Below are 25,922 nucleotides of genomic sequence, written 5' to 3' on the forward strand. Positions count from 1 at the left end.
TCCGTCGGAAAATATTTTAATCTCAGCTTTCACAACTAAGGAAGACAATACTGCTACTCATAATCTCAGCTAGTGCCCTCCATGTCAGCCTCATCAGATTCCAAATGATCCCTGGTACGTTTCACACATTATCATACAACCTGTTATGGTCCTGTCGGAGGAAACTCAAACATGTCAATTTATGCCCAGAGGCGGCACAAATACTTGAGTCTTTAGAAAAGTTCTTTATTAGAGTCTAGGTTTTCCATTGGAAAAAAATGGATTTTTTTCTGCTGCAAGAAAGTCCAAATCAAAAGCTAGATCTTGTGTTCTAAAAAGTCCATGAGTTTCATGAAGGTTCCAATCTAAGTTTGTATACAAACACTGTGCATTACTGTGTGTCTCCAGGATTTCTTCCTACGTCAGTTCCCTTCTCATTAAGTAGAGATGATGTTCCTGAAGGCAAGCTTTTGGCTTCTGCAATCAACCGTTTGATGCCCACCATCCACTGACTGACTTCGTTAACATGGTCTACCATAAGGGAGCGATGAACCTCATCTGCGGCATCCCAGTTGTGAGCCTGTATCTCTAGAATCAAAATAACATTTACAAAAAAAGTTAATCTTTTATACAATAACTATACTATAGTACTACAAATAGAGAAGCAAATGATAGTTTGCAGGCATTTGATGCTTTAAAGCTTTGTAACTCCAAATGCTTACACTACGCTCATAATACTGATATCGTTTCACTTCGGCAAATAGCCAGCATCTCGCGTGGAGTGTAGGAGCCACTTCCCTGCATTTGCAGGCACCGACCGCACTTGCCCAATCCTACGTTTTGCTGGCCACTGGGTCCACCGAGGGAGCAATTCACCAGGAGATTTCTACCAAGCCTCGAGATGCTGCCACCTTAAGGAATCTCACAGAAACAATACCTGTGGCACCGGAGCATTCGGCACAACCAAGGCTTGTTTGTGTCTGACCAGACACCACCACCGCAAAAAGATGACCTGCACCTGAGGGACAACGGAACAGATGAGCCTGCCCACAAGAGTGGCCCAACTGTCTGTTTTATTCCCCCTCTGCAGGTCTAACTAAGCACTGTGGGAGTTTCTGACACACAGGATCAGACGACCAAAACCCTCTGCACCCGAGCTCCCTGGCCCAGGTCCACCCCCATCAATAGTGCCCCCTTGCTTCCAGGACACTCACAAACTGAGTCCCCCTCTGCAGCCAAACATTAAGTGCGCAAGGCACCCGACCAGAACACCTGCACACCCCAGGGCAGTAAACCAAAACTACTGGTGTTTCTTGTGACCCTGTCCCCATAGCACCCTACAACCTATAGGGAACCCCTGAGATACCTCTGCAAATAACCGTATGCAGTACATGTTATTTATCAATTGGAAAGCACTATAACATAAAGATACACTTGTGTGTTTTACCTCACTGTGCAAAGTAGCCTTCTGAACAGTACTTACCTTATTCTGTTAATTTTGGGAGTTGAAACATAATATAAAAAGTGTTGTATTTTTCTAAATTTGGTCTCAAGTTTCTTGAGTGTGTGTATCAGTTAGTATGTGTATCAGTTAGTATGTGTATCAGTTATTGACTGTGTTCAGCTAATGTTCAGCACTACCCTCTGAAAAGCCTACACTGCTTGCCCCCACTACCACAAAAGAGAGCATTTAGAGTTATTGCTTTAACCTCTGTCAGCTAATAAGTGTCGCCTGTACTATCTGCATAGAGTACCCTTAGATTGGTACACTGCATAGATAGCCAACTTCCTACAATGTCAGATATTCATGAATTATATAAATCTGTATCCTCTCTGAGGATAATCCCATGATGAGTGCCTCTCTGTCACTGGAAGCATGGAAATTTAGAGCACGACATTAGATTAGGATTCTACTTCAGCATTACTGGCTGCACAGTGTTCATCTTTCATAGACTCACCTCGAACTAGGATGTTCATTCTTCTCCTTACAGAAGGTGATAGCCTCCCACTATTCCACATCTGCTCGAGTACAGTAAGGCGTCGGCTAATATCATCGCAAACCTGTTTCTGAAAGGATACAAGACATGATGCACCTTGATTAACAGTTCTGGAGACATCATATTTTAAAAGCCTTCCCAGGAATCTTCTAGAACATATGTGCTAATGATCTATGTTTTGACTACTAAATAAGACAGGCAGAGGAGATGGAAGGCCCAAAACTCATACAAAGTTGCCTAATTTCCTCCTCACCCAACGTTTTGATGCAACCAAGGAGTAGAATAAAGAATTTGCCATGCTTGCCTTTGATTCCGAATATCTGTTTTCTTATCACATGAACAGAAAAAAAAACAAGCAAGAAGGAAAAACAGGTTTAAAACTATGCCATGGCTCATGTGTGGTATAAAATATTTAAATAGTCTTCATAATTTTACAATTGATAAATTAAAAGTTTTCAATGAATCGCATGTGTCAAAACAATAGTGTAAATAGTCGGTTACATATACACATCAGATATTTGCTGGGGGCAAATATAGAAATTAATGTGCCAACAAAAAAGTGCAATATCTGAGGCTCACAACAGACATTGGCCCTCATCACGACTTTGACTTAAAAGACCGCCGAAGCCAAAGTACCGCCAGTGCTGGCAGTCTTTAGACCGCCCTAATACGACTGATCTCTGACTTTTGCCTGAAATCTGGTGGAACTCCGAGACCAGTTGTGCTGACGGGCGGCAGTGCAGTGCTGGTACCACCACGCCAAAAAAAGAGACTGCACACAGTATTACAACCCGTAATACGGGATGGCTGTGTCCTGATGGCGAGGCGCTGCCGGCGGTGGAAGCGCCAGGACCTGTCCCCTCCCAGACAACCTCCTCGACGGATGAGGTAAGTGGATCACCGACAGGGGAGGGTGTGTGTATGTGAGCGCATGTGTCTGCGTGTGTGAATGTCGCCAATGCGGGGGCGAGGGGGTGTTTGTGGGTGCTTGTCTGCATGTGAGTGATTGTGGATGGGGAAAGGGGTGAGTGAGTGTGGATGGGGTGAGTGCGTGTGTGAGAGACTGAGTGCAATTGAGCGGATGGAAGGGATGAGTGCGTGTATGCATGTGCATGTATATGTAAGTGGACTGGGATGGGGGTGAGTGTGAGTGGGTGAACGGGGAGAGCGGGTGAGTGCGTGTATGCAGTGCAGGGGGAGAGGGTGTGAATGCATGTATGCGCTGGGGTCAGGGGTGTGAATGTATTTATGCACTGGGGGAGGGGGAGTGAATGCATGCATGGGTGCGGTGTTTGTGTATGTATGTAAGTGTGAATGGGGGTGTACGACGCAAGAGCGAGGGTGAGTGGGGGTGTGTTTGTGTGAGGAAGTATGTGAGTGCATGTGTGCGGGTATGTGGACGTGTGTGCGAGTGTATACTGCTGACAGGAATGCTTATTTCTGTTGCCAGGGTGCAAGACCGCCAGACTTTTGTGGCGGTGCGACCAGCAGAAAAATGCTGGCGGTCTCTCACCACATGATACCACTAGCGGTATCACGCCCTCTGCAGTGCTGGACATGCTCACCTCCAGCCTGGCGGAACGTGGTAATGTGGCGGGACAGGTGGAGGCTCGTGGTTTGCCTTTGGCCAAACTCCTAATTCGGCAGTATTATCTGCCGTCCTGTCAGCGGTGACACCGCCACAGCCGCCCTGGAGGTCTTCTTACCTCCAGGGTCGTGATGAGGGCCATTGCCTTTTATGAACACATTATAGGGTGCAGCAAAACATCATTCTTTTAGAGGGGTCTCCCACGCAAAAAAGAAACATGCACTTCCAGTTAGATCATTATGGAATCCGTGATGTACTTTTGTAACACTACTTTCACAATTCAGATTACTTTACATAGCTGCTAAGTTTTGTTATGTGTGACATTACCATGGTTTGGGGGTGCTTATGTGTGACAGTGAGTGAAATCTAACTGCAACTAAAACCAAACAGAAAATGCCTGGAGTAAGGTAACTATCAGATACTGACCCTCTGATACAACATAAAGCCCTATACGTATTACATCCTTTTTGTTCAAATGCTTGCACTGAGGTACTCTCATCACTGATAACATACTGCCATTACATTTAAAGTTACCTGTTCCTGTACATAGAGACCACCCACTATCAGCCTTGTAAAACAATGCACACAATGACAGCTATGTGGCACTTGGCATGGATGGTACATTACGTATGGTGCTAAAGAGCTTCTTGGCGCAGCTTAACATCACTCATACATTTCATTCAAGACAACAGATCACAATCACTCTAGCATAATCAAGGCACTCCATTCTCAAGGTATGTGTGTGTAATATATATATATATACATATATATATATATATATATTACACATACATATATATACATATATATATACACACACATATACACACACACACTGTTATGAAATGTGTTTGATAATTCATAACTTTGATGCAGGATAAATACAGATGTGCAAACACACCAGACTTGAAAGCCTACTAAACCTGGAATCAGTGCTTAATTAAAAGCTGTAGTGAACAGAATGACTGTCATTTCCCGTCTGTAATGTTTTGACAGCACTGTGACATTTATGAACTAGGGGTATGGTGTTAGACAATCACACCTAATATCTAAATTAATAACATTCACCTTTAAGAGAATAAGTGTAGTGCGCAAGCTCGTGGAGCCTAAGAAACAAAGGGACTTAATATGGACACTGGTATGTTTGCTGCTTTGACTGGAGCGCTGATGCCCTATGAGTTTGTCAATATATGTAAGTTGTAGAAAAATCACATACTCTCGAGAGATGCTCATGAAGATCGATTAGAAATTATTCTTTTAGTCTTTTTATTTCTGGTACCAGCGTGCTTCTTTTTTAAGTTATCAGTCCCTTCATATGTTTTGGTGTATACACTTTGAAGAATTTTATTTGTATTACCTCCATTCAGGTCTAAAGAACTTCCTGTGGTGCTCACTGCTGGCGGTGTTGGTTGGGCTCACATAGGCAGGCAGAGGCTCTCTTGGGATTCAGTGCATTACTGCTATATTTCAGTCCACCCAGAGCGGAGTGCAGTGGATGAAAACAAAGCTGCTACCTGAAATGCTCTGGATCTTGGGACAATGAGCGCCGGTGCTTTGTCAAAATACCACAACAGATAAGGCGCCCCCTGGATCCACATGAGAGCATTGCCTATGTCCGCATAGTATGCTCAGAGCTTGATTGTGAGTGATTATGGCTCCTTATACGGTACCAGTCTAACAGAGTGCATGATTTATGATGTGTGATGTGTGACATGAAGACTGATTAACAGTAAACAAGGCCGAGTTATACCACTATATTCTGACAGAGCACGGCTCACCATCAGTGCAGTTTCCTGCAGCTCCTCGTAGAGCGCGTCTTGTGGGGTGGTTTCCGTGCGCTATAATATGCATGACTAATGCATTTTAGTGCTGTGATAAGGACACCAGCACTAAAATGCGTGGTGCTTGGCAGGGCTGTCTTTACAAACCACACTCACTTTCAACCTAGAGCATGCCAGACCATGAAGAAGGTCAAGCAAGGGATGAGGTTTTGGGGCCTTGCATCAGCTGATGCCAAATAACACACTGACACTGCAACAACATGAAGTCACCAGAGAAAAACACTTGGGTTCGGATTTGTATCAAGTTTGCAAAAGACTTTAATGCAAAAATGTTTCACGTACAGATTCCCAGCTTTAATGTTCTGGTGCATAGAAACCCAACACATGCTCTGAGCCACTAACAGATGCCATCCTTCCAGATTTAGGAAGACGGTAACGGTTAAATATCACAGCTAATGGTGTATCCTATATTATTATGGCAACCCAGATAGTCTCTGAAATTAAAAAAGGAATTATTTAACTAGCTACTTAAATAGTGCTTCAGCTTGTGATATAAAAGTCACGTTCACTGCAAAGTAGAGGTATGGAGGTACTGGAAACATAAATATCAGTCTCCAAAGCAATGAAGGTTACACCCAGTTATTTCACCAACAGTTCTCTAAGGAGGATATAAACTGTTTGGATGTCAGCCTCCGAGCAGTGAACAAGAGCATGGCTAACGGTTTTGAAATTTAAACCATTAAAAACAGCACATCTGTCCCATTTCCCAGCCTGTCTGCCACTGTGAGGTTCTACACTAGTTGGCTTCTCTCCCAGACGACTTCCACGTCAAATCTTTGGGATTCATTTTGGATAAAAACCCATTGAAGCGGCTCGTGTGTTTGTCATTGCACAAACCTCTTATCATATGACCACTGTTTGTGGACCTTGGATGTTAGACACCCACTTAGATCAACTCCTTTTCTTGCCATGAATTTGCAGATACCATTACAGTCCATTCTGGAAGCCAAACTGTTATTTCGATCTATGTTTTGAGGTATCTGAAATAGAAGACTTTGTGCCTGCTCACCATTTTCGGCTGCTATTTCGTTTTGGCACAATATTCAACCAAATATGGAGCGGATCCTGTATGTCCTTTTGTATTGAAAAACCAGAGGGCACATGTAAATTAGGATGCATTTCAGAACGTAAATGTCTTTCCTATTTCATTTCGATGTGGATTCTTATGAATGAGGACATTTCCTTTGCTAAACGTTCTCAAGTTGGACGTCTTTGTTTTTGCGTGCATTTGTCAATGATAACTGATTAGTATTTGTTTCAGACATAGTTTGGCATTTGCTTACTTTAGACTCAACAAGTATGCAAAGCACTTAAATAATTTATTTATTTATTGCCAACATCCCCATCATAACTGTCGAAATGGTAAAATAAGAAACGAATTCAATCACAGGAACTTAACATTAGGCCACAGAACTAAGGGCCAGATGTAGCAAGCAGTTTTGCCCATTCTGTGTCTATGGGAAAATGTGTTCCTACATATGGCCCTAATTTCCAAATACATGTTTGGAGGCAAAATAATAAAACATAAGCTTGCATCTACAGCCTGATATACATATTTTTGATGAAAATAAACCACCTACCCGAACAACCTCCCTGCAGCCATCAAGAAGCTGGTTTAAAGGAACCAAAACATCTTGCAGTGAAATGTTGCACTCGCCATCTGCCACAATGGGAGACTGCTTCAGAGCCTCTGTTCGAGAATGTGTCTGTCCAGCTGGAGGGGGGCCCAAGGGGGCTGTTGATGAGGCAGGGGGCATCTTTGGAGGAGTTGGAGAGACAAAAGACTGAGGTGGTTGGACTAAAACAATACAAATGAATCAGCTGTTATCCAAAAGACATACAGGTTGGATGAATAATATGCACATTAATAGTGACATCTTACACATATTCATCAAAAACTGTTTTCCCATTAGTTTACAATACAAGCTGTGCCAAATAAAATCTAAGGCACTTCAAAAGTACTAGGATCCCTTTATTTATGGCGAATACTATGATCCGCGTCGGGGGTGGGGAGGTTTATTCTCACATACACCTCCACACATGAACAGGGAGTTAAAAAAGGCAATTTGTTTTACAAATAAAACTCGGAAAAGGCTATTTAAAGAGATTCTTGGGTTATGTATACTATATACTAGTCGCAAAATACTGATCGCAATTTGCTACAGGTGTTTATGAGACCAGTAAATAATTTTAAGAAACGACCGAAAGGCAAAGGGGGTGATAGTCCCTGTAAAAGGAGAAAGGAAGGGGGTTAATAAAAACCAAAGGATTCACGTGGCTTTAAGTTCTACTTTTCCGAATGCCCTAAAGTATCGAATGAAAATGTCTCCCTCCCACCAGTAGCTACCTCAATAAAGAATGTAATAATTAAACACTTTAATGTCAGTACTCTCACCTTCCAACCTGATCAACGTGGCCCCCGGAGCCTAAGGTGTAGTCAAAGTTAGGGTGGTTCCCGAAGACGAAAATGACCAGCAAGATATCATCCTGGCAAACCCTTTGTCAGCCACGCTGGGCAGGGGCCCTAGACTAATCTCCTCGCTGCCTTGATGCATTGGCAACTTTATTAGTGATCAAAGGGTCGGGAACTATCAGGGCCAACAGAGCACGGGCTCCCTAGAACAGAGCAGGAACATGCTTCGGAAGGATTAATTACCTTGTATCAAATCAAATCAAATCAAATCATTAACATTTATAAAGCGCGCTACTCACCCGTGCGGGTCTCCAGGCGCTAGGGGAAAAAGGGGGGTTATCGCTGCTCGAACAGCCAGGTCTTTAGGAGTCTCCAGAAAGCGGAGTGGTCCTGGGTGGTCCTGAGGCTGGTGGGGAGGGAGTTCCAGGTCTTGGCCGCCAGGAAGGAGAAAGATCTCCCACCCGCCGTGGAGCGGCGGATGCGAGGGACGGCAGCGAGTGCGAGGCCAGAGGAGCGGAGGAGGCGGGTGGGGATGTAGAAGCTGAGGCGTCTGTTGAGGTATTCCGGTCCCTTGTCGTGGAGGGCTTTGTGTGCGTGGGTGAGAAGTCAGAAGGTGATCCTTTTGCTGACTGGGAGCCAATGCAGGTGTCTCAGGTGTGCGGAGATGTGGCTGCTGCGGGGTATGTGAAGGATGAGGCGGGCCGAGGCGTTTTGAATGCGTTGCAGGCGATTTTGGAGTTTGGCTGTGGTCCCGGCGTAGAGGGTGTTGCCGTAGTCCAGGCGGCTCGTGACGAGGGCGTGGGTCACCGTTTTTCTGGTGTCGGCGGGGATCCAGCGGAAGATCTTGCGGAGCATGCGGAGGGTGAGGAAGCAGGCGGAGGACACAGCGTTGACTTGCTTGGTCATGGTGAGAAGAGGGTCCAAGATGAAGCCGAGGTTGCGGGCGTGGTCTGTGGGGGTCGGTGCGGTGCCGAGGGCCGTGGGCCACCAGGAGTCGTCCCAGGCGGACGGGGTGTTGCCGAGGATGAGGACTTCCGTTTTGTCAGAGTTCAGCTTTAGGCGGCTGAGCCTCATCCAATCTGCGACGTCCTTCATACCCTCTTGTAGGTTGGTCTTGGCGCTGGCGGAGTCCTTGGTGAGGGAGAGTATAAGTTGGGTGTCGTCGGCGTAGGAGGTGATGATGATGTCGTGCTTGCGTACGATGTTGGCGAGGGGGCTCATGTAGACATTGAAGAGTGTCGGGCTGAGTGATGAGCCTTGGGGTACGCCGCAGATGATCTCGGTGGGTTCTGAGCGAAACAGAGGGAGGTAAACTCTTTGGGAACGGTTTGAGAGGAAGGAGGCGATCCAGCCCAGGGCCTGGCCTTGGATTCCGTCGGAGCGGAGGCGGGTGATTAGGGTGCGGTGACAGACGGTGTCAAAGGCAGCCGAGAGGTCGAGCAGAATGAGGGCGACTGTTTCACCATTGTCCATCAGGGTTCTGATGTCGTCAGTGACTGAGATGAGGGCGGTTTCAGTGCTGTGGTTGGTTCGGAATCCGGTTTGTGAGGGGTCGAGCAGGTTGTTGTCTTCCAGGAAGGTGGTCAGCTGTTTGTTGACGGTCTTCTCTATTACTTTGGCTGGGAAAGGCAGAAGAGAGATGGGGCGGAAGTTTTTCAGGTCGCTCGGGTCAGCCGTAGGTTTCTTTAGTAGGGCGTTGACTTCGGCGTGTTTCCAGCATTCGGGGAAGGTAGCAGAAGAAAAAGAAGAGTTGATGACGGTCTGGAGGTGCGGGGCGATGATGTCGTCGGCTTTGTTAAAGATGAAGTGCGGGCAGGGGTCCGAAGGGGCGCCGGAGTGGATAGAGTTCATGATGGATTTGGTTTCTTCCGTGTTGATGTGGGACCAGTTGTTGAGGGTGATGGCAGTGGATGCCGGTTCGGTGGTGTTTGGTTGGGTCTGGTGTCCGAAGCTGTCGTGGAGGTCGCTAATCTTGCGATGGAAGAAAGTGGCGAGGGATTCGCACAGATCCTGTGAGGGCGTGACGGCGTTGGCGTTGGCGCTGGGGTTGGAGAACTCCTTGACGATGCTGAAGAGTTCTCTGCTGTTGTGTCTGTTTTTTGTCCAGTCTGTCGGTGAAAAAGTTCCTTTTGGCAGCGCGGATCAGGTGGTGGTGTTCGCGGGTAGCGTTCTTGAGGGCGGTCATGTTGTCAGCAGGGCGGTCCTTACACCAGGCTTTCTCAAGGGCGCGACAAGTTTTCTTTGATTCTTTGAGTGTGTCAGAGAACCAGAGAGGTTTTTTGGTGTTGGTCTGTCGATGCGTGCGTTTGAGGGGAGCAAGGATGTCTGCGCAGTTGGAGATCCAGTTTGTGAGGTTGAGGGCTGCATCGTTGGGGTCGGTGGTGAGCGTGGGTTGGTTGGCGGCGAGTGCGGAGAAGAGTTGCTCTTCGGGGATCTTGCTCCACTGTTGACGAGTGATGGGTTGGGTGCGGAGGTGGCGGGTCTCGCGTCGGAATGTGAAGTGGACGCAGCTGTGGTCGGTCCAGTGTAGGGCGGAGGCGTGGCTGAAGAAGACGTGTTTGCTGGCGGAGAAGATGGGGTCAATCGTGTGTCCGGCGATGTGGGTGGCGGTGTTCACCAGTTGTTTGAGGCCGAGGTTGGCGAGGTTGTCGAGCAGGGTGGTGGTGTTGGGGTCGTTGTTTTGTTCCAGATGGAAGTTGAGGTCACCTAGGAGGATGTAGTCCGGCGAGGCGAGGTCGTGCGCGGAGATGAAGTCGGCGATGGCGTCGCTGAAAGGGGCGCTTGGCCCGGGAGGACGGTAGATGAGGGATCCTCTGAGGGTGGTCCTCGGATCGGTGCGAATCTGAAAATGCAGGTGTTCAGCGGCGAGAGGGGTGTCTTCGGTGGAGGTGGTGACGCTGATGGAGTCTTTGAAGACGATGGCGATACCTCCTCCTACCTGGTTGGTGCGGTCTTTTCTGGAGATCTTGTAGCCTTCAGGGATGGCAGTGGCGATGTCAGGGGCTGAGGAGGCGTTCATCCAGGTCTCCGTGATGAAGGCGACGTCCGGTGCTATGGAGTCCAGGAGGTCCCAGAGTTCAACGGCGTGTTTGTGGACGGAGCGAGCGTTGATTAGGATGCACTTGAGGTGGTTGATGGCGCGTGGGCTTGTGGTCGTGGTTGTTAATGTGTATGACTAATGTAATGCAAGAATCAATGGGCGCGTCCACTGATATTCAGCCATGTGGTTCGTCATCTCTTCAGGGCATTCTTAGAGACACTTGTGGTTGTTAGTGCAAATCAAGTTGCTCAGTAAAGGCATTTGAAAGAGATCCTTGCTGAGTTAAATAAATATAACAAGGGCATGCTAGTAACTAGGTAGGGCATGGAGACCAAGGTAACTCATCCTGGGGAAGTTTCGAGTTGAGGCAAGGCCTGGCACATCAATGGGAGCAGACGAGCCCGAAGAGTAGCTTATATCTCAAAACACCCAATGCTACTCAGGAAAAGGCAATGCATCTTTGGACCCCCCCAAGTTCTCCTCAAGCTATTATCTCTCTCAGGAGTACAGAGGAACGAAAAGGGGAGCAATGACATTAATGAGGAGGATGAGCATGGGTAATAGTGCAGACGGAAGGTAAGAACAGCACACCCACAACAAAAGGATCCCAGGTTAAATGGGGACTGCAGACCACACCTCTCTCCAGTGGCAGTTTCCTAGCATTAGATACTTCCACTCAGCAAGAAACAACACGTTAGAAGCCAGTCAACTAGGAATCCCAAGCCTATAAAAGACTGTGCCACTGCGCACAAAGATGCCTTAGCACCTATTAAAGGGAAGGGTCCCAACTGCCCAGGAGCCAAAGGGCAAAGTAAGAAAACAATATTGCTGTTGAGAAGGCACTAACGCTTGAGCCAAGTTCCTGTGTTTTGATGCTGGATATAATCCACGGGGGGAAGAGGGGGCTGTTAGGGGGAGGGTGAACGACAATGGGGGGACAAAAAATTGTGCCGCCTGAACCGCTCAAAATTCTGAGCATATTCCAGCAGATAACCTCGCTCTCTGGAATATCCTTGGGTGATCTAGCATATGAGGGGTTCCAGATCAGGGCTCAAGGGAGGGAATTATCTAAAGTGGAACTTACTTACTTCCCGCTGCACTGCGCTCTTGGTAGCAAAGGAAGAAAAATACCTAGTTAAGGATGCCTTAGAAGTTAAGATTCCCATCACAGAGAAGACTAGGGCGACCAACTCATACCCCTCCTCCTGTCTAAGTATGCATGGTGGTTGATCCCCAATCAATAGGTTCAAATTGCATCTTATCACCAAGATGGCTGGGGAAAGTTGGACGGTTTCCCTAAGAATTTAAGGGTGGTACTGATGAACGACAGTGTTAGAACAGAGGGGACCCCAGAGTCAGCGAAGGGTACTAGTTATGTCCCCGATACATGGGAGTGGGATGGCTGGCCTAGTGGTCCATTAAGGGAGGAATCCTCTCCCAATCTGAGAATCCTGAACTAGAACATACACAGGTGTGAGCGTTTTAGAAGGGCTGGCGACCTATGACAAAGAATAAAGCCCTATCATGTGGTCTTCTCTCGGTTGAGACAAGATATAACAGTAGAAGGCTTTATAGCCTTAAACAGTAAAGTCGGTAGATGAGGAAAGGCTAATGCTTCTTTCTATGGAAAGCACAGAACTTGTGTATTTTCTTTAACTGGATTCCTAAAAGAATGTTATCTTATTTTAGTTACAGCCGTGAGACTTTCTGATTGGCCAATTTGCCAGAGCAAAAAAACATACTGGCTACAACTACACGTCTAAGGCTGTGTAAAGCTTAACTAAGCCTGAACTCTTGACTATCTTCTATCAACTCATAAGTGCTACAGTGCCAAGATACCTTCTACAGCAAGGTACTTGGTTTACATGGGCTAAGTGACTTGCCCAGTAGTTAATACACAGCTATAATTATAGAGAACTGTGGTGAAATCATCATTAGTTCAGAACCTCAAGTTAGTTTAAAAGGAATGCGTAGATACTGCTCTAAATGATATGCTGACTAGACTTTGTTGCACAGTATTGTTAGCCCATACTGGGAAAGACATTACACAAGCACAGAAGAAGAACTGAAAACATTGGAAGGTTAAAATAGGTGAACTAGGGAGATGAATAAATATACATTTATAACAGTAGCAAAAGTTTACTTCCCAACCTTGTGGAGATCCTTCCAGAGGAGCGGGGACCCTCTTGGTCAGAGGAGCACGCTTGTTACCACTTCCTTGGCTCTGCAGCCCGTACGAAAACTGAGGTGGGTCATTCCAGCCCTTCTCCTGATTACCTACATTGAAGAAAATGACACTGTCTAAGTTTAACCAGTCTGAAAGAAACAAAGTTTACCAAGTAAAAAGCACAGTAATAAAGTCATGTGATGATGATAAATTGCACTTATAAAGAGTAAAATCTTTGTATTGTATTGTCAAGGAGCAATCTAACACGTCTACAATCTGTTTTTATTCCAGGAATATGGGCAATAATTATTGTTCCATCACTAAAGATAGGTTTCTAAAATAAAATTACTGCTTTCTAAGTGGAAAACAACAAAACATTCTCAGCAACGACTTTGAATTATCATGTCTCTTGACACTGTTACCATTTTCACTCTGCTACATATCAACATTTATGACGAAATATGCTTGTGTGGAGGGCACCAACAGGGACCTGGTGCAGACAAAAGAAAGGACAGCTCATCTGTGTCAGGTCATGTTAAAACATTCATCAGTGCTGAATTACCAAAAAGGTGTCCTAGCGCTAATTCTGCTTAACAGGTTATTTGTACAGAAGAATTTTGAATAACTTACTGAAACCAAATGATTACCCATTAAACGTAGGTGTATGGGAAGTGCATTCCAAAGCTTAGAAGCTGTATAAGAAAAGTAACTTCATCCTTGTCTAACGATTCTCATTTCCGGAAGGGCAAGAAGATATGCAGATGAAGATCGTAGACCTGAAGTGATCTGGAACAAATCCTTGACAGGTTCAGAACTAGCGCCATAAATGGCCTAATGACAGAAGCTGAGGGCTTTTGGCTTAATTCTCCCCTCAAATGGCAACAAAGGCAGATGATCAAGATGTTTGGAGACTGATGTTATCAGAAACAGGCTTAAAATGGCACAGCCATGTTTTGGAAATCTGAAGTTTGTATATAGTATATTTAGATGGGCATGGTGGATGCTTGGTACCTCAGCTCTGCCTACTCTTGCCCTATGCTACCAGTAAATAAGCCATTCTGCATCAGATTCAACAGGTGCAGGGCCATGGGCGTTCTCACCTACCCCTGCAACTGGATCCATCTGAGGGAGGTGAGGTGACGGGAGAAAGCTGTGAGATCCTGTCCCCAGATGAATGGAAAGAACACATCCTGAAGACGATACTGCAGTGAGAGATGAAGTGTGCAGGAAAGTACCCTATTTCTTGGCATGGTTACCTCCATTCTCTGCCTGTTGTCAGTGTGTTTGACAGTGTTCACTGGAATCCTGCTAATCAGGACCCCAGTGATTATGCTCGCTCCCTTTAGGTTTGGTTGCTTGGACCACACAGCCCACATTGGGCATAATGGTGCCCCTTTTTAAGTCCCTAGTATATGGTACCCAGGGCATTGAGGTACCAGGGTTGCAGTCTGTGTGAAAGGGCGCATGCACCCTTTTCACTAAGGGTCACTGCAGCAGTTCACTGCAAGTCACCCCCATGGTAGGCCCTCCAAGCCCAGATGGCAGGGCACAAGTACCTGTGTGTGTGTGGGGGCACCCCTGCATGAGCAAATGTGTCCCAACAAACTAAAGCTCCATTTCATGGACTTTGAGAGTGCAGGATGCCATTTTATGCGTGTACGGGACATAGATCACTAACTATGTTCAGCTACATAATGGTAACTTCGAAACTAGGCATGTGTGGTATCAAACACTTTGGAATCATACCCCAATACTGATGCCAGTATTGGAAGTATGATTCCATGCTCTCTGGGGGCTCCTTAGAGGACTGCCAGCATTGCTCTTACCAGCCTACTGGGGTTTTCCGGGCAGCCCAAGCTGCTGCCACCCTTCAGACAGGTTTCTGCCCTCCTGCTGCTTGATCAGCTCAAGCCCAGGAAGGAAGAACAAAGGATTTCCTTTAGGAGAGGGGGGTAATACCCTCTCCCTTTGGAAATAGGTGTTACATGACTTGGGAGGGGAGGCCTCCCCAAGCTACTGGTATGCTTTGAAGGGCACATTTGGTGACCTCCAAGCATAAACCAGTCTACACCGGTTCAGGGACCTCCGGTCCCTGCTCTGGCACGAAACTGGACAATGGAAAGGGGATTGACAGCTACCCTGTTCATCACCACCCCAGGGGTGGTGCCCAGAGCTCCTCCAGCGGGTCCCTTGATTCTGCCATCTCAAATCCAGGGTGGGAAGAGGCCTCTGGGAGCATCTGTATGGCCAGGTCAGGCAGGTGATGTCAGAGCCCCCTCCTGATAGGTGGTCACCTGGCTAGGTGACCAATCCCCCTTTCAAGGCTATTTAGGGTCTTCTTCTTGGGTGTTGTTCCTCAGATTCGGTTTGCAAGAGTGCAGCAGGACTCCTCTGTAACCTTTACTTCGACTTCTGGCCACTGGAACTGTGACTGAACCCTCCAGGAACTGACAATCTGCATCCACGACGAAGACTCTGCTTGCAACATTGATTCCACGGCTCCTTCTAGCTTCTGCAACATTTCCCCGGCTGTGCATCCTCCAAGGGCAGCAAGACTTCAGCCTGCATGAGAAGGAAGAAGTAATCTCCCTTGGAATGAAGGAGTCACTCCCCTGCATTTGCAGGCACCAACTACAACGACGACCAGCTGCGTGGATCTCCTCTCATCCTGAGTTGCCTGGATCCTGCATCATGGGTGGTGGTCTGGAGTAGTCTGCTTGGATCTCTCTGCCAGCTGACAACTTTGGTGAAGGCAAGCCCTTGCCTTGCCAAGCAGGACAGTACCCTCTTGCACTACATCTCTTGCAGTTACCAAGGCTTGTTGGCATCTCCTCCAAGGGATCTTCAGGCTCCATGTAGCCCCAGATCTCCTTCCTGCAATGCACAGCTCTCTGCGTGTTTCTCCTGCGGCGTAGGACCCTTCTCCAGTTGTGCTGCGTGGACTCCTCTGAGACTCCTGGTTCCTCGTCCAGTGAGTCTCCTGTGGGGGCTGCCTTTTCTTCTGTGGACTCTCTGCATTGCTGAGGGTCCCCCAAGACTCACCCCGCAACTTCTGCCTTTGCCAAGGCCTGTTGGTTGCTCCTCCCCGCCACTAACCATCTGCGTTCTTCCATCCGGCGTGGGACGTCGACAGCATCATCCTGGAACTCTTCTCCAGCTCCAGGGCTGCATTGCTGACCGTCTTCGTCCTACCGTTGACCAACTCCTGCAACCACAGACGGGTGGGTAGTGGCTCCTGCCACCACCGGACACTCCTGTGACTTCTTGACTTGGTCCCCTTCTTCTACAGGTCTTCCTCTTCATGAATCCACTGCTTGTTTCTTGCAGTCTTGTCTGGGTGTTACATTATCTTCTTTTTAGTTCTTTTGGGAGGTTTGGGGAAAATCCGGTAACTTACTCCTTTCTTCCTGGTCGCTGGAGGGCACTGTGGTACTTACCTTTGTGGTTTCCTAATTCCCCCAGCACCCCTTTACACATTACAATTACCTAGGTAGAGGTCCTGCATTTGCATTCAATTTTTTTAGTGTATGTTTTGGACTTCCCCTAGAGTCACTATTGTCTATGGTGATTTGCAATGTTTTCTATCACAATTTATGCCTATTTCTGATTACTAGTGTACATATCTAATGTGTTACTTACCTCCTGTTGGAGGGTTGCCTCTCTAGTACTTTTTGGTAATTGTGTCACTAGAATAAAGTACCTTTATTTTTGTAATGCTGAGTATTTTTTCTTTTATGTGTGTAAGTGCTGTGTGACTACAGCGGTATTGCATGAGCTTTGCATGTCTCCTAGATAAGCCTTGGGTGCTCATCCACAGCTACCTCTAGAGAGTCTGGCTTCTCGACACTGCCTACTCTAAGTAATAAGGGATACCTGGACCTGGAATAAGGTGTAAATACCTTAGGTAGCCACCACACATCAGGCCAACTTCCTACAGAGTGCAAGCGACATCTCATGCTGCTGGAGGCTGTATCATCACTCTGTGCAAGCGACATCCCTGCGTGACTTCCCTGCCCTCCTACCGGAGCTATGAACCAGCAGCCCGATATATTTGTGCGGGACATGCTACATGACTGCGCGGCGCTGGGGCCTGGACTCTCTCCTTCCCGGAGGCCCTGAACTTGTTCATATTCACCGCATAGTCATGTGCTGGTGTTGTAAGGGACTAGCCTGTTCATCACGGTAAACCGTAGACTGTGCACTACGCATCCAGAGCCTCCCTTGTTCGGCGACTGTACCCTGAAAGTCTTGACCCTGCAGACGTATACCCAGTTACCTGCCTATTAATGAGGAGGTCTCCTCTACTGTAATGTCCCAATTGTGAACAGAGAATGTTGGATGAGAACTGAAATCCTTCTGCTGTGCTGGCTGCTCACACTGGCCAACGACACCCTGCGCTGTTACCATAAATAATATCATTCCCTGCTCACCGGCTCATGTCATTGCCTCATATGGACCCCACATCTGTCAGTGCTGCCACCTACTCAGAAAAATTATGTGGTGTCCCAGAGAAGGAAGAGGGACTGGACATGAAGATCTTCCTGGCTAAATTACAACCTAATCTTCAAATAACAGTTGACTACCCATTTGAATTTCCGAGGACACACAGATTACGAATACGCCGGGACCCCACTCTGGACAACTCTAGTCCCATCAATGCATGGCTTCAGTGTCATGACCGGGTGCTAACTATTCTCCAACTCGACCGACAACATGGCCACTATCAATACAAGGGTCACTGGATCCGCATCGTGGCTGTGGCTGACTTCTTTCATGTGAGCAACCTCCTCCAGAAAATATTCTTAGCCTTTCACCCACTCTTGGAAAGAAAAAAAAAAAGAAACACGCTATGGGTTACTAGAGCCTGCTACAATGATTATTACAGTGGATTGCAAAACATGAGAAGTCACTGACCCTGATGCTCTGCAATCTTTCAAACACTCGGAGCAGGCTACGGACACAACAATATCGCAGAATATCGACAAAAAAGTCAGACTAGACAGCTACAGTGGAACAGACCTTATCAGGCATACTCCTAAGAGGACAAGAAACAAACCTTCAACGTCCTCCCGCCTTGTGCACCATCACAACCAATTTTGTGACTTCCCACAACACTCAGCTCGGGAATAAGAAATAACAGCCACACCTGAAACTCTTGCACAAGGATAACCAATTCTGAAACATTTAATTTGTTCCCAATTAGAACATTGGGAACTTAAAGGGCCGGACACGGCTACACAACCGCCAGTAAAGTTTGGGACCTAGAGAGTTGCTCTGACTCTACACCACTATGCTGCTGATGCTATCAGACAACTACAATTATTATTATTTTTTTCACAATCAGTTCTTTCGGACGTAGGTGCAAGTCAGCCTTGTGCTAATTTGACCATCAAGTATGCCTCTCGCAAGTCTGAGAACAGTCTCTTTGAACATGAACAGACTTAATGGCACCATCAAAAAATACTATCATACTTGGCTTAGATGCCTACTGTGATTCTCCTGCAGGAAATACACCTATCAACTATGGTAACCTCAGCTATGGTACCCTCGGAACTCCTATGTGACTGGTTGGAAAAAGTGATCTTTGTGGTTGGCCCGTGCCCAGAAAAAGGAGGCACTGCCATATTAATGCACAAAAGAGTGATGTCCCGTGTTCTCAATATTTGGGGGGGATAAAGAAAGAGGTTTTGTATTTGAAAGATTCAAAATTCAAGCCACCTCACTTATAATTGGTAGTGTATATGCCTCCATGGGCACCAAACTATTTTTCTTCTCTAGATTACATGGACTACTGGTTGACTTCGGACACCCCCCCTTCTTATGGGAGGCGAAATTAACTTTACACTAGTTACAACATCCGAGGCACACGTGTAAGTAAAGAATTAGGGTCCATGTTTAGCATTGTATCCAATCTTCTTTTTACTTCAGGGTTGTTTCAAACGTCAATAGTCAACAGCCAACACGTGTTTATATGTATTCAGCGCTTGCGTATATGCCGAGGTGGGAGTAAAAAAGGCCAACTCCCCGTTCCTTCTACGTTGCTTTACTTCTAGTGCACGACGCTCGAATTGGGATCTCGTGCCTATGGTGGATTTTTACTGTACAATATAATTTGGAGCTTTACATTTACGGAGACATATTCAGAGCCCTGATGAAGTAATGGCGAATAATTGCCGCACGACGAAACAGTGTTGACTGTTGACTATTGACGTCTGGAACAACCCTGAAATAAAAAGACGATTGGATACATGGACACTAATTCTTTACTTACATGTGTGCCTTGGATGCTGTAATTGTTGTTTCTTTCTCTCCTTGAGAAATTTGGAGGTTTGAGAGGATCCTCCTTCCGAGAGCACCGTGACATTGAAAACATTATTTTTGCGACTGATATATGGTGGATTGTCCGTGAGCGCCAACCCTATAAAAAAAAAACCCTTGTTCCATTGTTAACTTTACACTAGACAATATCATTGACAGGACTAGCCCCCCAACTGAATCTGGAACAGATTTCTTCCTCCTGGTGGGGTAATTTACTAGCAATCTCGATTCGAGTGAAATTGTTGGTAACAGTCTCAAGTATCACTCTCTTATCCAAATGGATCTGGGAGTCCACCCCCAACCCTCCTGGGGAGGTGGCGACTACGGACCTGGAAATTCCAGGATCCGAAAGCTAAATGAAAGCTGTAGCACCATCTCCATATCTTCAAGTCCCTATTGGAAATGGAATCAGTATTCTTTGACTGCCTCGCCATTCCCCATATCACGACTAAATCTGTTGCTGAATTGGAGTCTGATATCACTGAAGATGAGGTACCGAACACCATCAATGATATGTTTACTGGAAAAACACTGTGTAAAGATGGACTTCCCATTAAATATTACAAGATTAATGATCAGACTTCAGATGCGGTTGTTGACCAAGATGTACAAGGAAACGTGTGATTCGAATTCCATGCGCCAAGAGTTTAATATAGCAAATATCATACTTCCAAAGCCAAACAAGTACCCTCTTCAATTTGGCAGATACCACCCTATCTCTCATATTAAGAGTGAATTTATTTATGTGTGTGAAGTTGTTGACCACCCTCTTAAAGAAGTTTATCCCTTATTTGATCTACAGATCCCAGGTGAGCTCTGTGATGAGACGCTTGCCATCCAACCACATGAGACTTCTGTCTCACGTCATCTGTGAAGCTCATAAAACACAAGGTGTCAAAATATCAATTTCCCTAGACACCAAAAATGCATTCAACAGAGTTCTGGGTCCTGGGGAGAGCAAGATTCGAAGAGCGCTTTATTGAAAAGGGGAATCTTTTTTATCGCTCTCTGACAGCGACCATAGCCTGCAATGGATTGCAGTCCGAATCATTCTCGATTGCATGAGGTACCCATCTGGGCTGCCCCCCCTCACCACTCCTTTTCTTACTGGCACTCAAGCCTGTGGGCCCTGAACATTAGGCACCTCCTGAAGTCCCAGGTATCCATACAGTAGCGGTAGCGGTGGAGGTGAAAATCTTCCTTTATGTGGATGACGTCTTACTTCTGTTCGATAACCCGGAAACCACCATTCCCTCTGTCCTTACATTTTCAATGTTTTCGGGTGCTTTTCCAGCTATTGGATAAACTGGGACAAAAATTAGGTTTTGCTTTTCAATTGCACGGCTCCTGGAACAGTTCTGCTTGGGCTTCCTTGCAAATGGTCCACCACCATCATCAGATATCTGGGAATCCTACTAGATAATAACAGCTATCAACTTTAAAAATTGGTCTACTTTATAACACATCCAAACTGTGAAATAGGGAATGCAACTCGCTTTAAAGATCTGTTCCGAACTGGCTCCAACGACTATCCCACCATACAGGATTCGTAAACTTGACACTCTCATCAAATGTATGTATAGGATGGCCGGAAGCTCAAAATCAGTAAGCTTCAGGCCAAAACAAGGGCAGGGGGCCTTCACCTTCCAGATATGTCACTATACTACAGAGTGCACCATTGGTACACCAGGCTTATTTCTATTCTAAAGACGTGGGATGTCCTAACTTGATCCCTATTGAGTACGCCTTCTTCAGAAGGGATAAGTACCCACATTGCTCCCTACAATGATAAGTCTGACGAGGGCAAAGCGAGCCATGGTCTAGCCGAGACAATTTGTGTATGGAAATCCACTCACCAGCTCCTTAAGATTAATGCCTACCTCCATGACAAATCACGATAAAGTGGAAAGACTGGTCCGACCAGGGAATACGGACGCCCTTTCTACACAGTCTTACAAGAAGAATTCCACTTGGGAACACGGCATGGGTGGAAACATCTTCAACTTAAGCACTGCCTAGCACGGGCCAAAATACCTTTGGTGGGCCTACTTCCTGAGTCAGCCATTCATGATTACCTATGAATATGGAGGTTTTTCACAGGAGTTATCTCTGGTCTGTATAATGTCATACTAAACAAGGTCCATTTTGCCCCGCTTAGATGCCTACTACGAGATAAATGGCATGCTCATCTTGGCAAAGAATACTCTGATGGACAATGGGCTGAGCTATTGGATATTCATGACTGGGGCCTATGTGAGGAGAGTCTTAAGTTCGGCTTTTTCAAGCTGCTACATGATTGGCGTTGGTCCCCACACTGGCTAAGAGCAGCTAACCTGATGCCCACTTCTGCATGTTGCCATTGTAATCATCTAGACATTGGCAGTTGGCATATCATATACTCCTGTCCCACTTTATACACATATTGGAAACAAGCCTAGCGTACAATTAATGCTTTTAATGATCTGGATCTATGACTTTCCCGGGAACTCATCTTTCTCCACGATACACTGGCAGACCTGGACAATCGTCTGAAGAGATGGATAGACAGTGCTTGCGGTAGCTGCCATAGCTGTCCTCTGCCGGTGGAAACAGGTGACACCTCCTTCCCATACTGACTGATAGATATAACAGTAGCCACCTCACATGAACATTTGCCCCCCCCCACACTACCTCCTAGATAAGCTCCCCCCTCTTTGAAAGTATGTGGTCCTCTTTTGTCTCAAGGGCGACCTCCTGTCCCTGTTCTAAGGGTAGCCCTGTGCCCCGGGAGGGGAGGGTTCTTCTCCTTCCCTTTTCTCTTGTAGGTCTCTCTTTTATCCCCCTTGCTCTTTTTAGTATCTCCTCCATTTTTTCTTGGGCACAATTTCAGTACACTGTTCTTTGTTCTGTGGGCCAGCACAGTTTGACGACTGTTCACATAGCTGCTTCCTATAACATGGTAAGAACTCTTGGATGATGAGCATACTGTACTGTTTTGACTTATAGCTGATAAGTTATTTGCCCAATTGTATTATCTATTCCTGAGGTTCATTTCAAGGTTTATATACAGTGTAGTAGTCTTTGTATGAATGAAAATATCTCAAAGAAATGTTATGAAAAACATAAACGGCTACATACAAAGAGTTATAGTTTGCGAGCTGTGACACCACTGTGGCTTGGATCACACTCAATCTATATTCAGAAGGCAATACAGCAATTATTTTCTCACGTCTTAAGAGAACAAGCATTTGCAATGCAATGGGTCTCACATTTGATCGAGTTAGAGCTATTAGCATTGTAAACTCCTAACCAGACTTTCCTTGCCACATAAATTGAAAATGAAAAGTAAAACAGTTTCACATAAGCGAGCAGATTCAAAGCGCCACGGCATCAGTGTGAAACAGCACACAAAAGGAAAAAGAAGTTTGCTTGCAGTCAAACGTATCGGCAAAAGTGCAATTAGCCATATAACAGGGGTGATGTCCAAGGCAGTAACTAAACCGCCCCAAGGAGGGACAAACATAAAGCATTTACCAACAAAAATAAAGGATTTTTGAAGGGCAACCCATGAACGAGTGATAGTGATGGGCATGCGGTGGGTGTGGTTCAAAGCCCAGATACATGCTAACACGTCAGAAATCCACTACGCTCAAACTAAAAAGCCAGTTTTACGATTAGTGCTCACCCGTTTAGTTTAGGATCAATCACCACCAAAAGCATACATAACGCTCCACCTCAGCAGCTTATACAGGGGCTGCCACTGGGCTCCAAAGACTGTTGAACTGGGTTCCACTAAAATAGTAATTAATTGTTTATGGCCCTCTTTTGTCTGCACAGTGTAGCTAATAAATAATGCTGTTAGGTAACACCACGAGAGAGTGGTGTGGCTGGTGGACTGACATGCAGCGGAAAATAAAGGATGACAAAAGGGGAAGACAGAGATGTGCAAAAACAGAAATACTGAGCATGAGGAACGAAAGAAAAATGATGACAGACCCAAAAATGGGTACACAGAAAAGGGAAAGAAAGAATTAGAGGAGAAAGGAAGGGTGCAACGAAATAAAGTGAAAGCAAATTAAGAATAAAAGGTGAAAGGTAGAATGGAAGGGAGGTCGGGTGAAAAAAAATGAATGGACTGAAGGGTGAACGAATGGCTAGATGGAATGGTGAAATAAAGGATGGAAGGTGAAAGGATAGGCTAAATGGCAAATGAATTGAAAAAACAAAAATCAAGAAAAGACAGATGGTGAAGAGCAAAAGGATGGTTGGGAAAAAAAATGAATACATGGCTATACCAACCGGTGGATGCGTGAAAGGTGTGCTATAAATATGAAAGGTACATGCAGAAAGGGGTGGAAATGCCGCAACGCTCGCACATCAACAACAGTTATTAACTGACTTTTCACTGATGCTGGAAGCACGGCATTATTGCTCAGTAATTGGCTTATCAGGGCCAATTCTCACACCCAAACTTTTGGATTACATTGGATATCGTTGTGGCTGTATACCAGACACGGTATATCGTTATGGCTGTATACCAGACACGCTGCTTTTGGAACTCGTTGTCTAATACCTACTCTTGTCTATAGTTGTATACTTCAATCCTTGACAAAGTCTAGGAGACGAAACACGTGTCGGCTGCTGTTTGCTTCTTGGATGTATTGTTACACTTGTGGTCTTTGACCTGAACATTGACTTTATTGTTTCATTGGCCAATAAATGTCTGGTTTCATTTGTGCTTTGGACTTCGACTCTAATTTAATGACCACTTGGATCAACCACACAGAACTGTCCTTGGTGTGCCTTGGCCTTTTGTTCAAATATGAAAGGTAGAAGGAATAGAAGGAATGGTGAAGAGGTTTACAGTTGAATAGATAATAGGGCTAAGGAATTCATGTAAAGTCAGATCGAAAGAGGATGAAGGGGTAAAGAGAACTCTTCTAAGGACAGCCAGATTTGCTCGGTTTTGTTTTGCTTGCGTGCTGGTTACATGATTAGAGGAGTGGATCAGGTGGAGTATTTTAACTTTCTGGCTACTCCTTTTTTGGCCACCATTGTTTCCAATAAACTAAATCAGACCTCGTACATTTTCCGATCTAGTCCAAATACAAACACATTGCTGCCGCCCTATTTACCTGGTCTCACGCAGCTCACCAAAATTTACCGGTCATCTGCTATCGTTTTACTCCACCGGTTCACGTACAGATCAACCACAATATTACTTCGCACTCAGAACAACACACAACTTATCTTTTTGCCATAATCTGTCTTTATAGCGCTGTCCTTCTCACTCAAGAACGCAAGCACTCGCTCCTCCTCATAGTTTCACCCTCAAATCCCCCACCCTTTCTTTTTCTTTCTTTTGCTCTACCTCTCCGCATTCACCTGGTTTTACATAGAGTTCCGCCATCACCCGCCCTCTCTTCTGGCCCAGCCTCAGCTCTGACAACACATCTCTCTTCTGACAGCGGACCTTCGCGGTCACCCGGAAGCAATATCCTGCGCAAGTCTCTAGCAGGCCCTGCCAACTTCATCCGGACTTCTTTTTTAAAAACAAAACAAAACAAAATAAACACACACACGCACACTGCAAGTGCCTGCAAAATGTACGGACAACCGATAACGGAATTTCACAGCCTACTAAAGCAAGAAATCCCGACACATAGCAGCCAGAGAACACTAGAGTGCTATGTTAGAGGACAATAGCTGTCAATGATGGGTGCCATGATGGGAGTACATATGCTGCATCGGCAGCGAAGAAATCACACATTAAAAACTAAAAAACAGAACCAGAAGAACCTTTGGGAATTCTATGTCAGGACCGGAGGCGAGGGTTATGCATTTCTTTCTTCACCTTTACTATGTAGCAGACTTTTAAAGAACATTGTTATTAAAAAGACAAAGACTACATCCCCCATGAACCGTTGGGGCACGAGTATTTTAATATTTCGGCTAGTACAAAAATAAGTAAAATAACCTAAAGCTGGTATGTTTTCCCCTTAATCATACATACTTCAAACAGCAACTATAAATAGAAAGCTCTTTTAAATGTATTATAGAGCTGCATTAATGATCCATAACTAATAATTAAAGTAAACAATGGCAGAAAACTTATGCTACAAATTAATATATACCATTTTGTTTAAAATCTCTTTTAGTATCATGTCTATGCCTTTGCAGACTCTTGAAAACAGCAACAAATGGGTGGCATTTTTCTCTTGTAAAGGTGGTAACTCTTCTGTCAACTGACCGTCATTTGGTGGTGTTGCAATGCAGTGGTATAACAAAGGCCCCCGCAGCCCTTGTGGTGTGGGAGGGCCTCCGAGATCCAAGGGGTCCCCTCAGTACATTATTCTGACCTAAGAGCTCCTAGTGAGTCCGAAGAGGAGGGGTCCCTCCATGTACTTTGCAGGGGGAACTCTCAAGTTCTGTTATGCTGGTGTTGTGGTGCTGCCCTGCGGGCACAGGCTGGGCCACAAGCTCTACATGAGCGCTGGGCTTCACGCCAGAGCAGCAACACAAAGAAGTGCAATCTGAATGCTGTATTGGACCACGCCCCGAAGGGCAGGTGGTTCTTTAATTTATACCTGAGACCACTCC

The 25,922-nt window shown here is 45.8% G+C and overlaps 1 protein-coding gene across 2 annotated transcripts; it reads right to left on the reverse strand.

The window, feature by feature from the left end:
• Positions 1–24,856, reverse strand: SRA1 (steroid receptor RNA activator 1). Of its 2 annotated transcripts, none has more exons than XM_069199382.1 (5): positions 24,708–24,856; positions 13,010–13,135; positions 6,986–7,203; positions 1,938–2,046; positions 1–567 (listed from the first exon to the last, which is right to left on the reverse strand). In XM_069199382.1, the coding sequence occupies exons 1-5, from the start codon at positions 24,730–24,732 to the stop codon at positions 371–373; spliced, it is 675 nt and encodes a 224-aa protein (XP_069055483.1). In that variant the 5' UTR covers positions 24,733–24,856; the 3' UTR covers positions 1–370. The 2 variants fall into 2 exon arrangements, with proteins under 2 accessions (XP_069055483.1, XP_069055484.1); XM_069199383.1 differs by having other exon boundaries at positions 24,694–24,805.
• Between the last annotated feature and the right edge of the window lie 1,066 nt (positions 24,857–25,922).

The sequence above is a fragment of the Pleurodeles waltl genome, chromosome 7, assembly GCF_031143425.1.
Source record: "Pleurodeles waltl isolate 20211129_DDA chromosome 7, aPleWal1.hap1.20221129, whole genome shotgun sequence".
NCBI classification, from domain to species: domain Eukaryota; kingdom Metazoa; phylum Chordata; class Amphibia; order Caudata; family Salamandridae; genus Pleurodeles; species Pleurodeles waltl.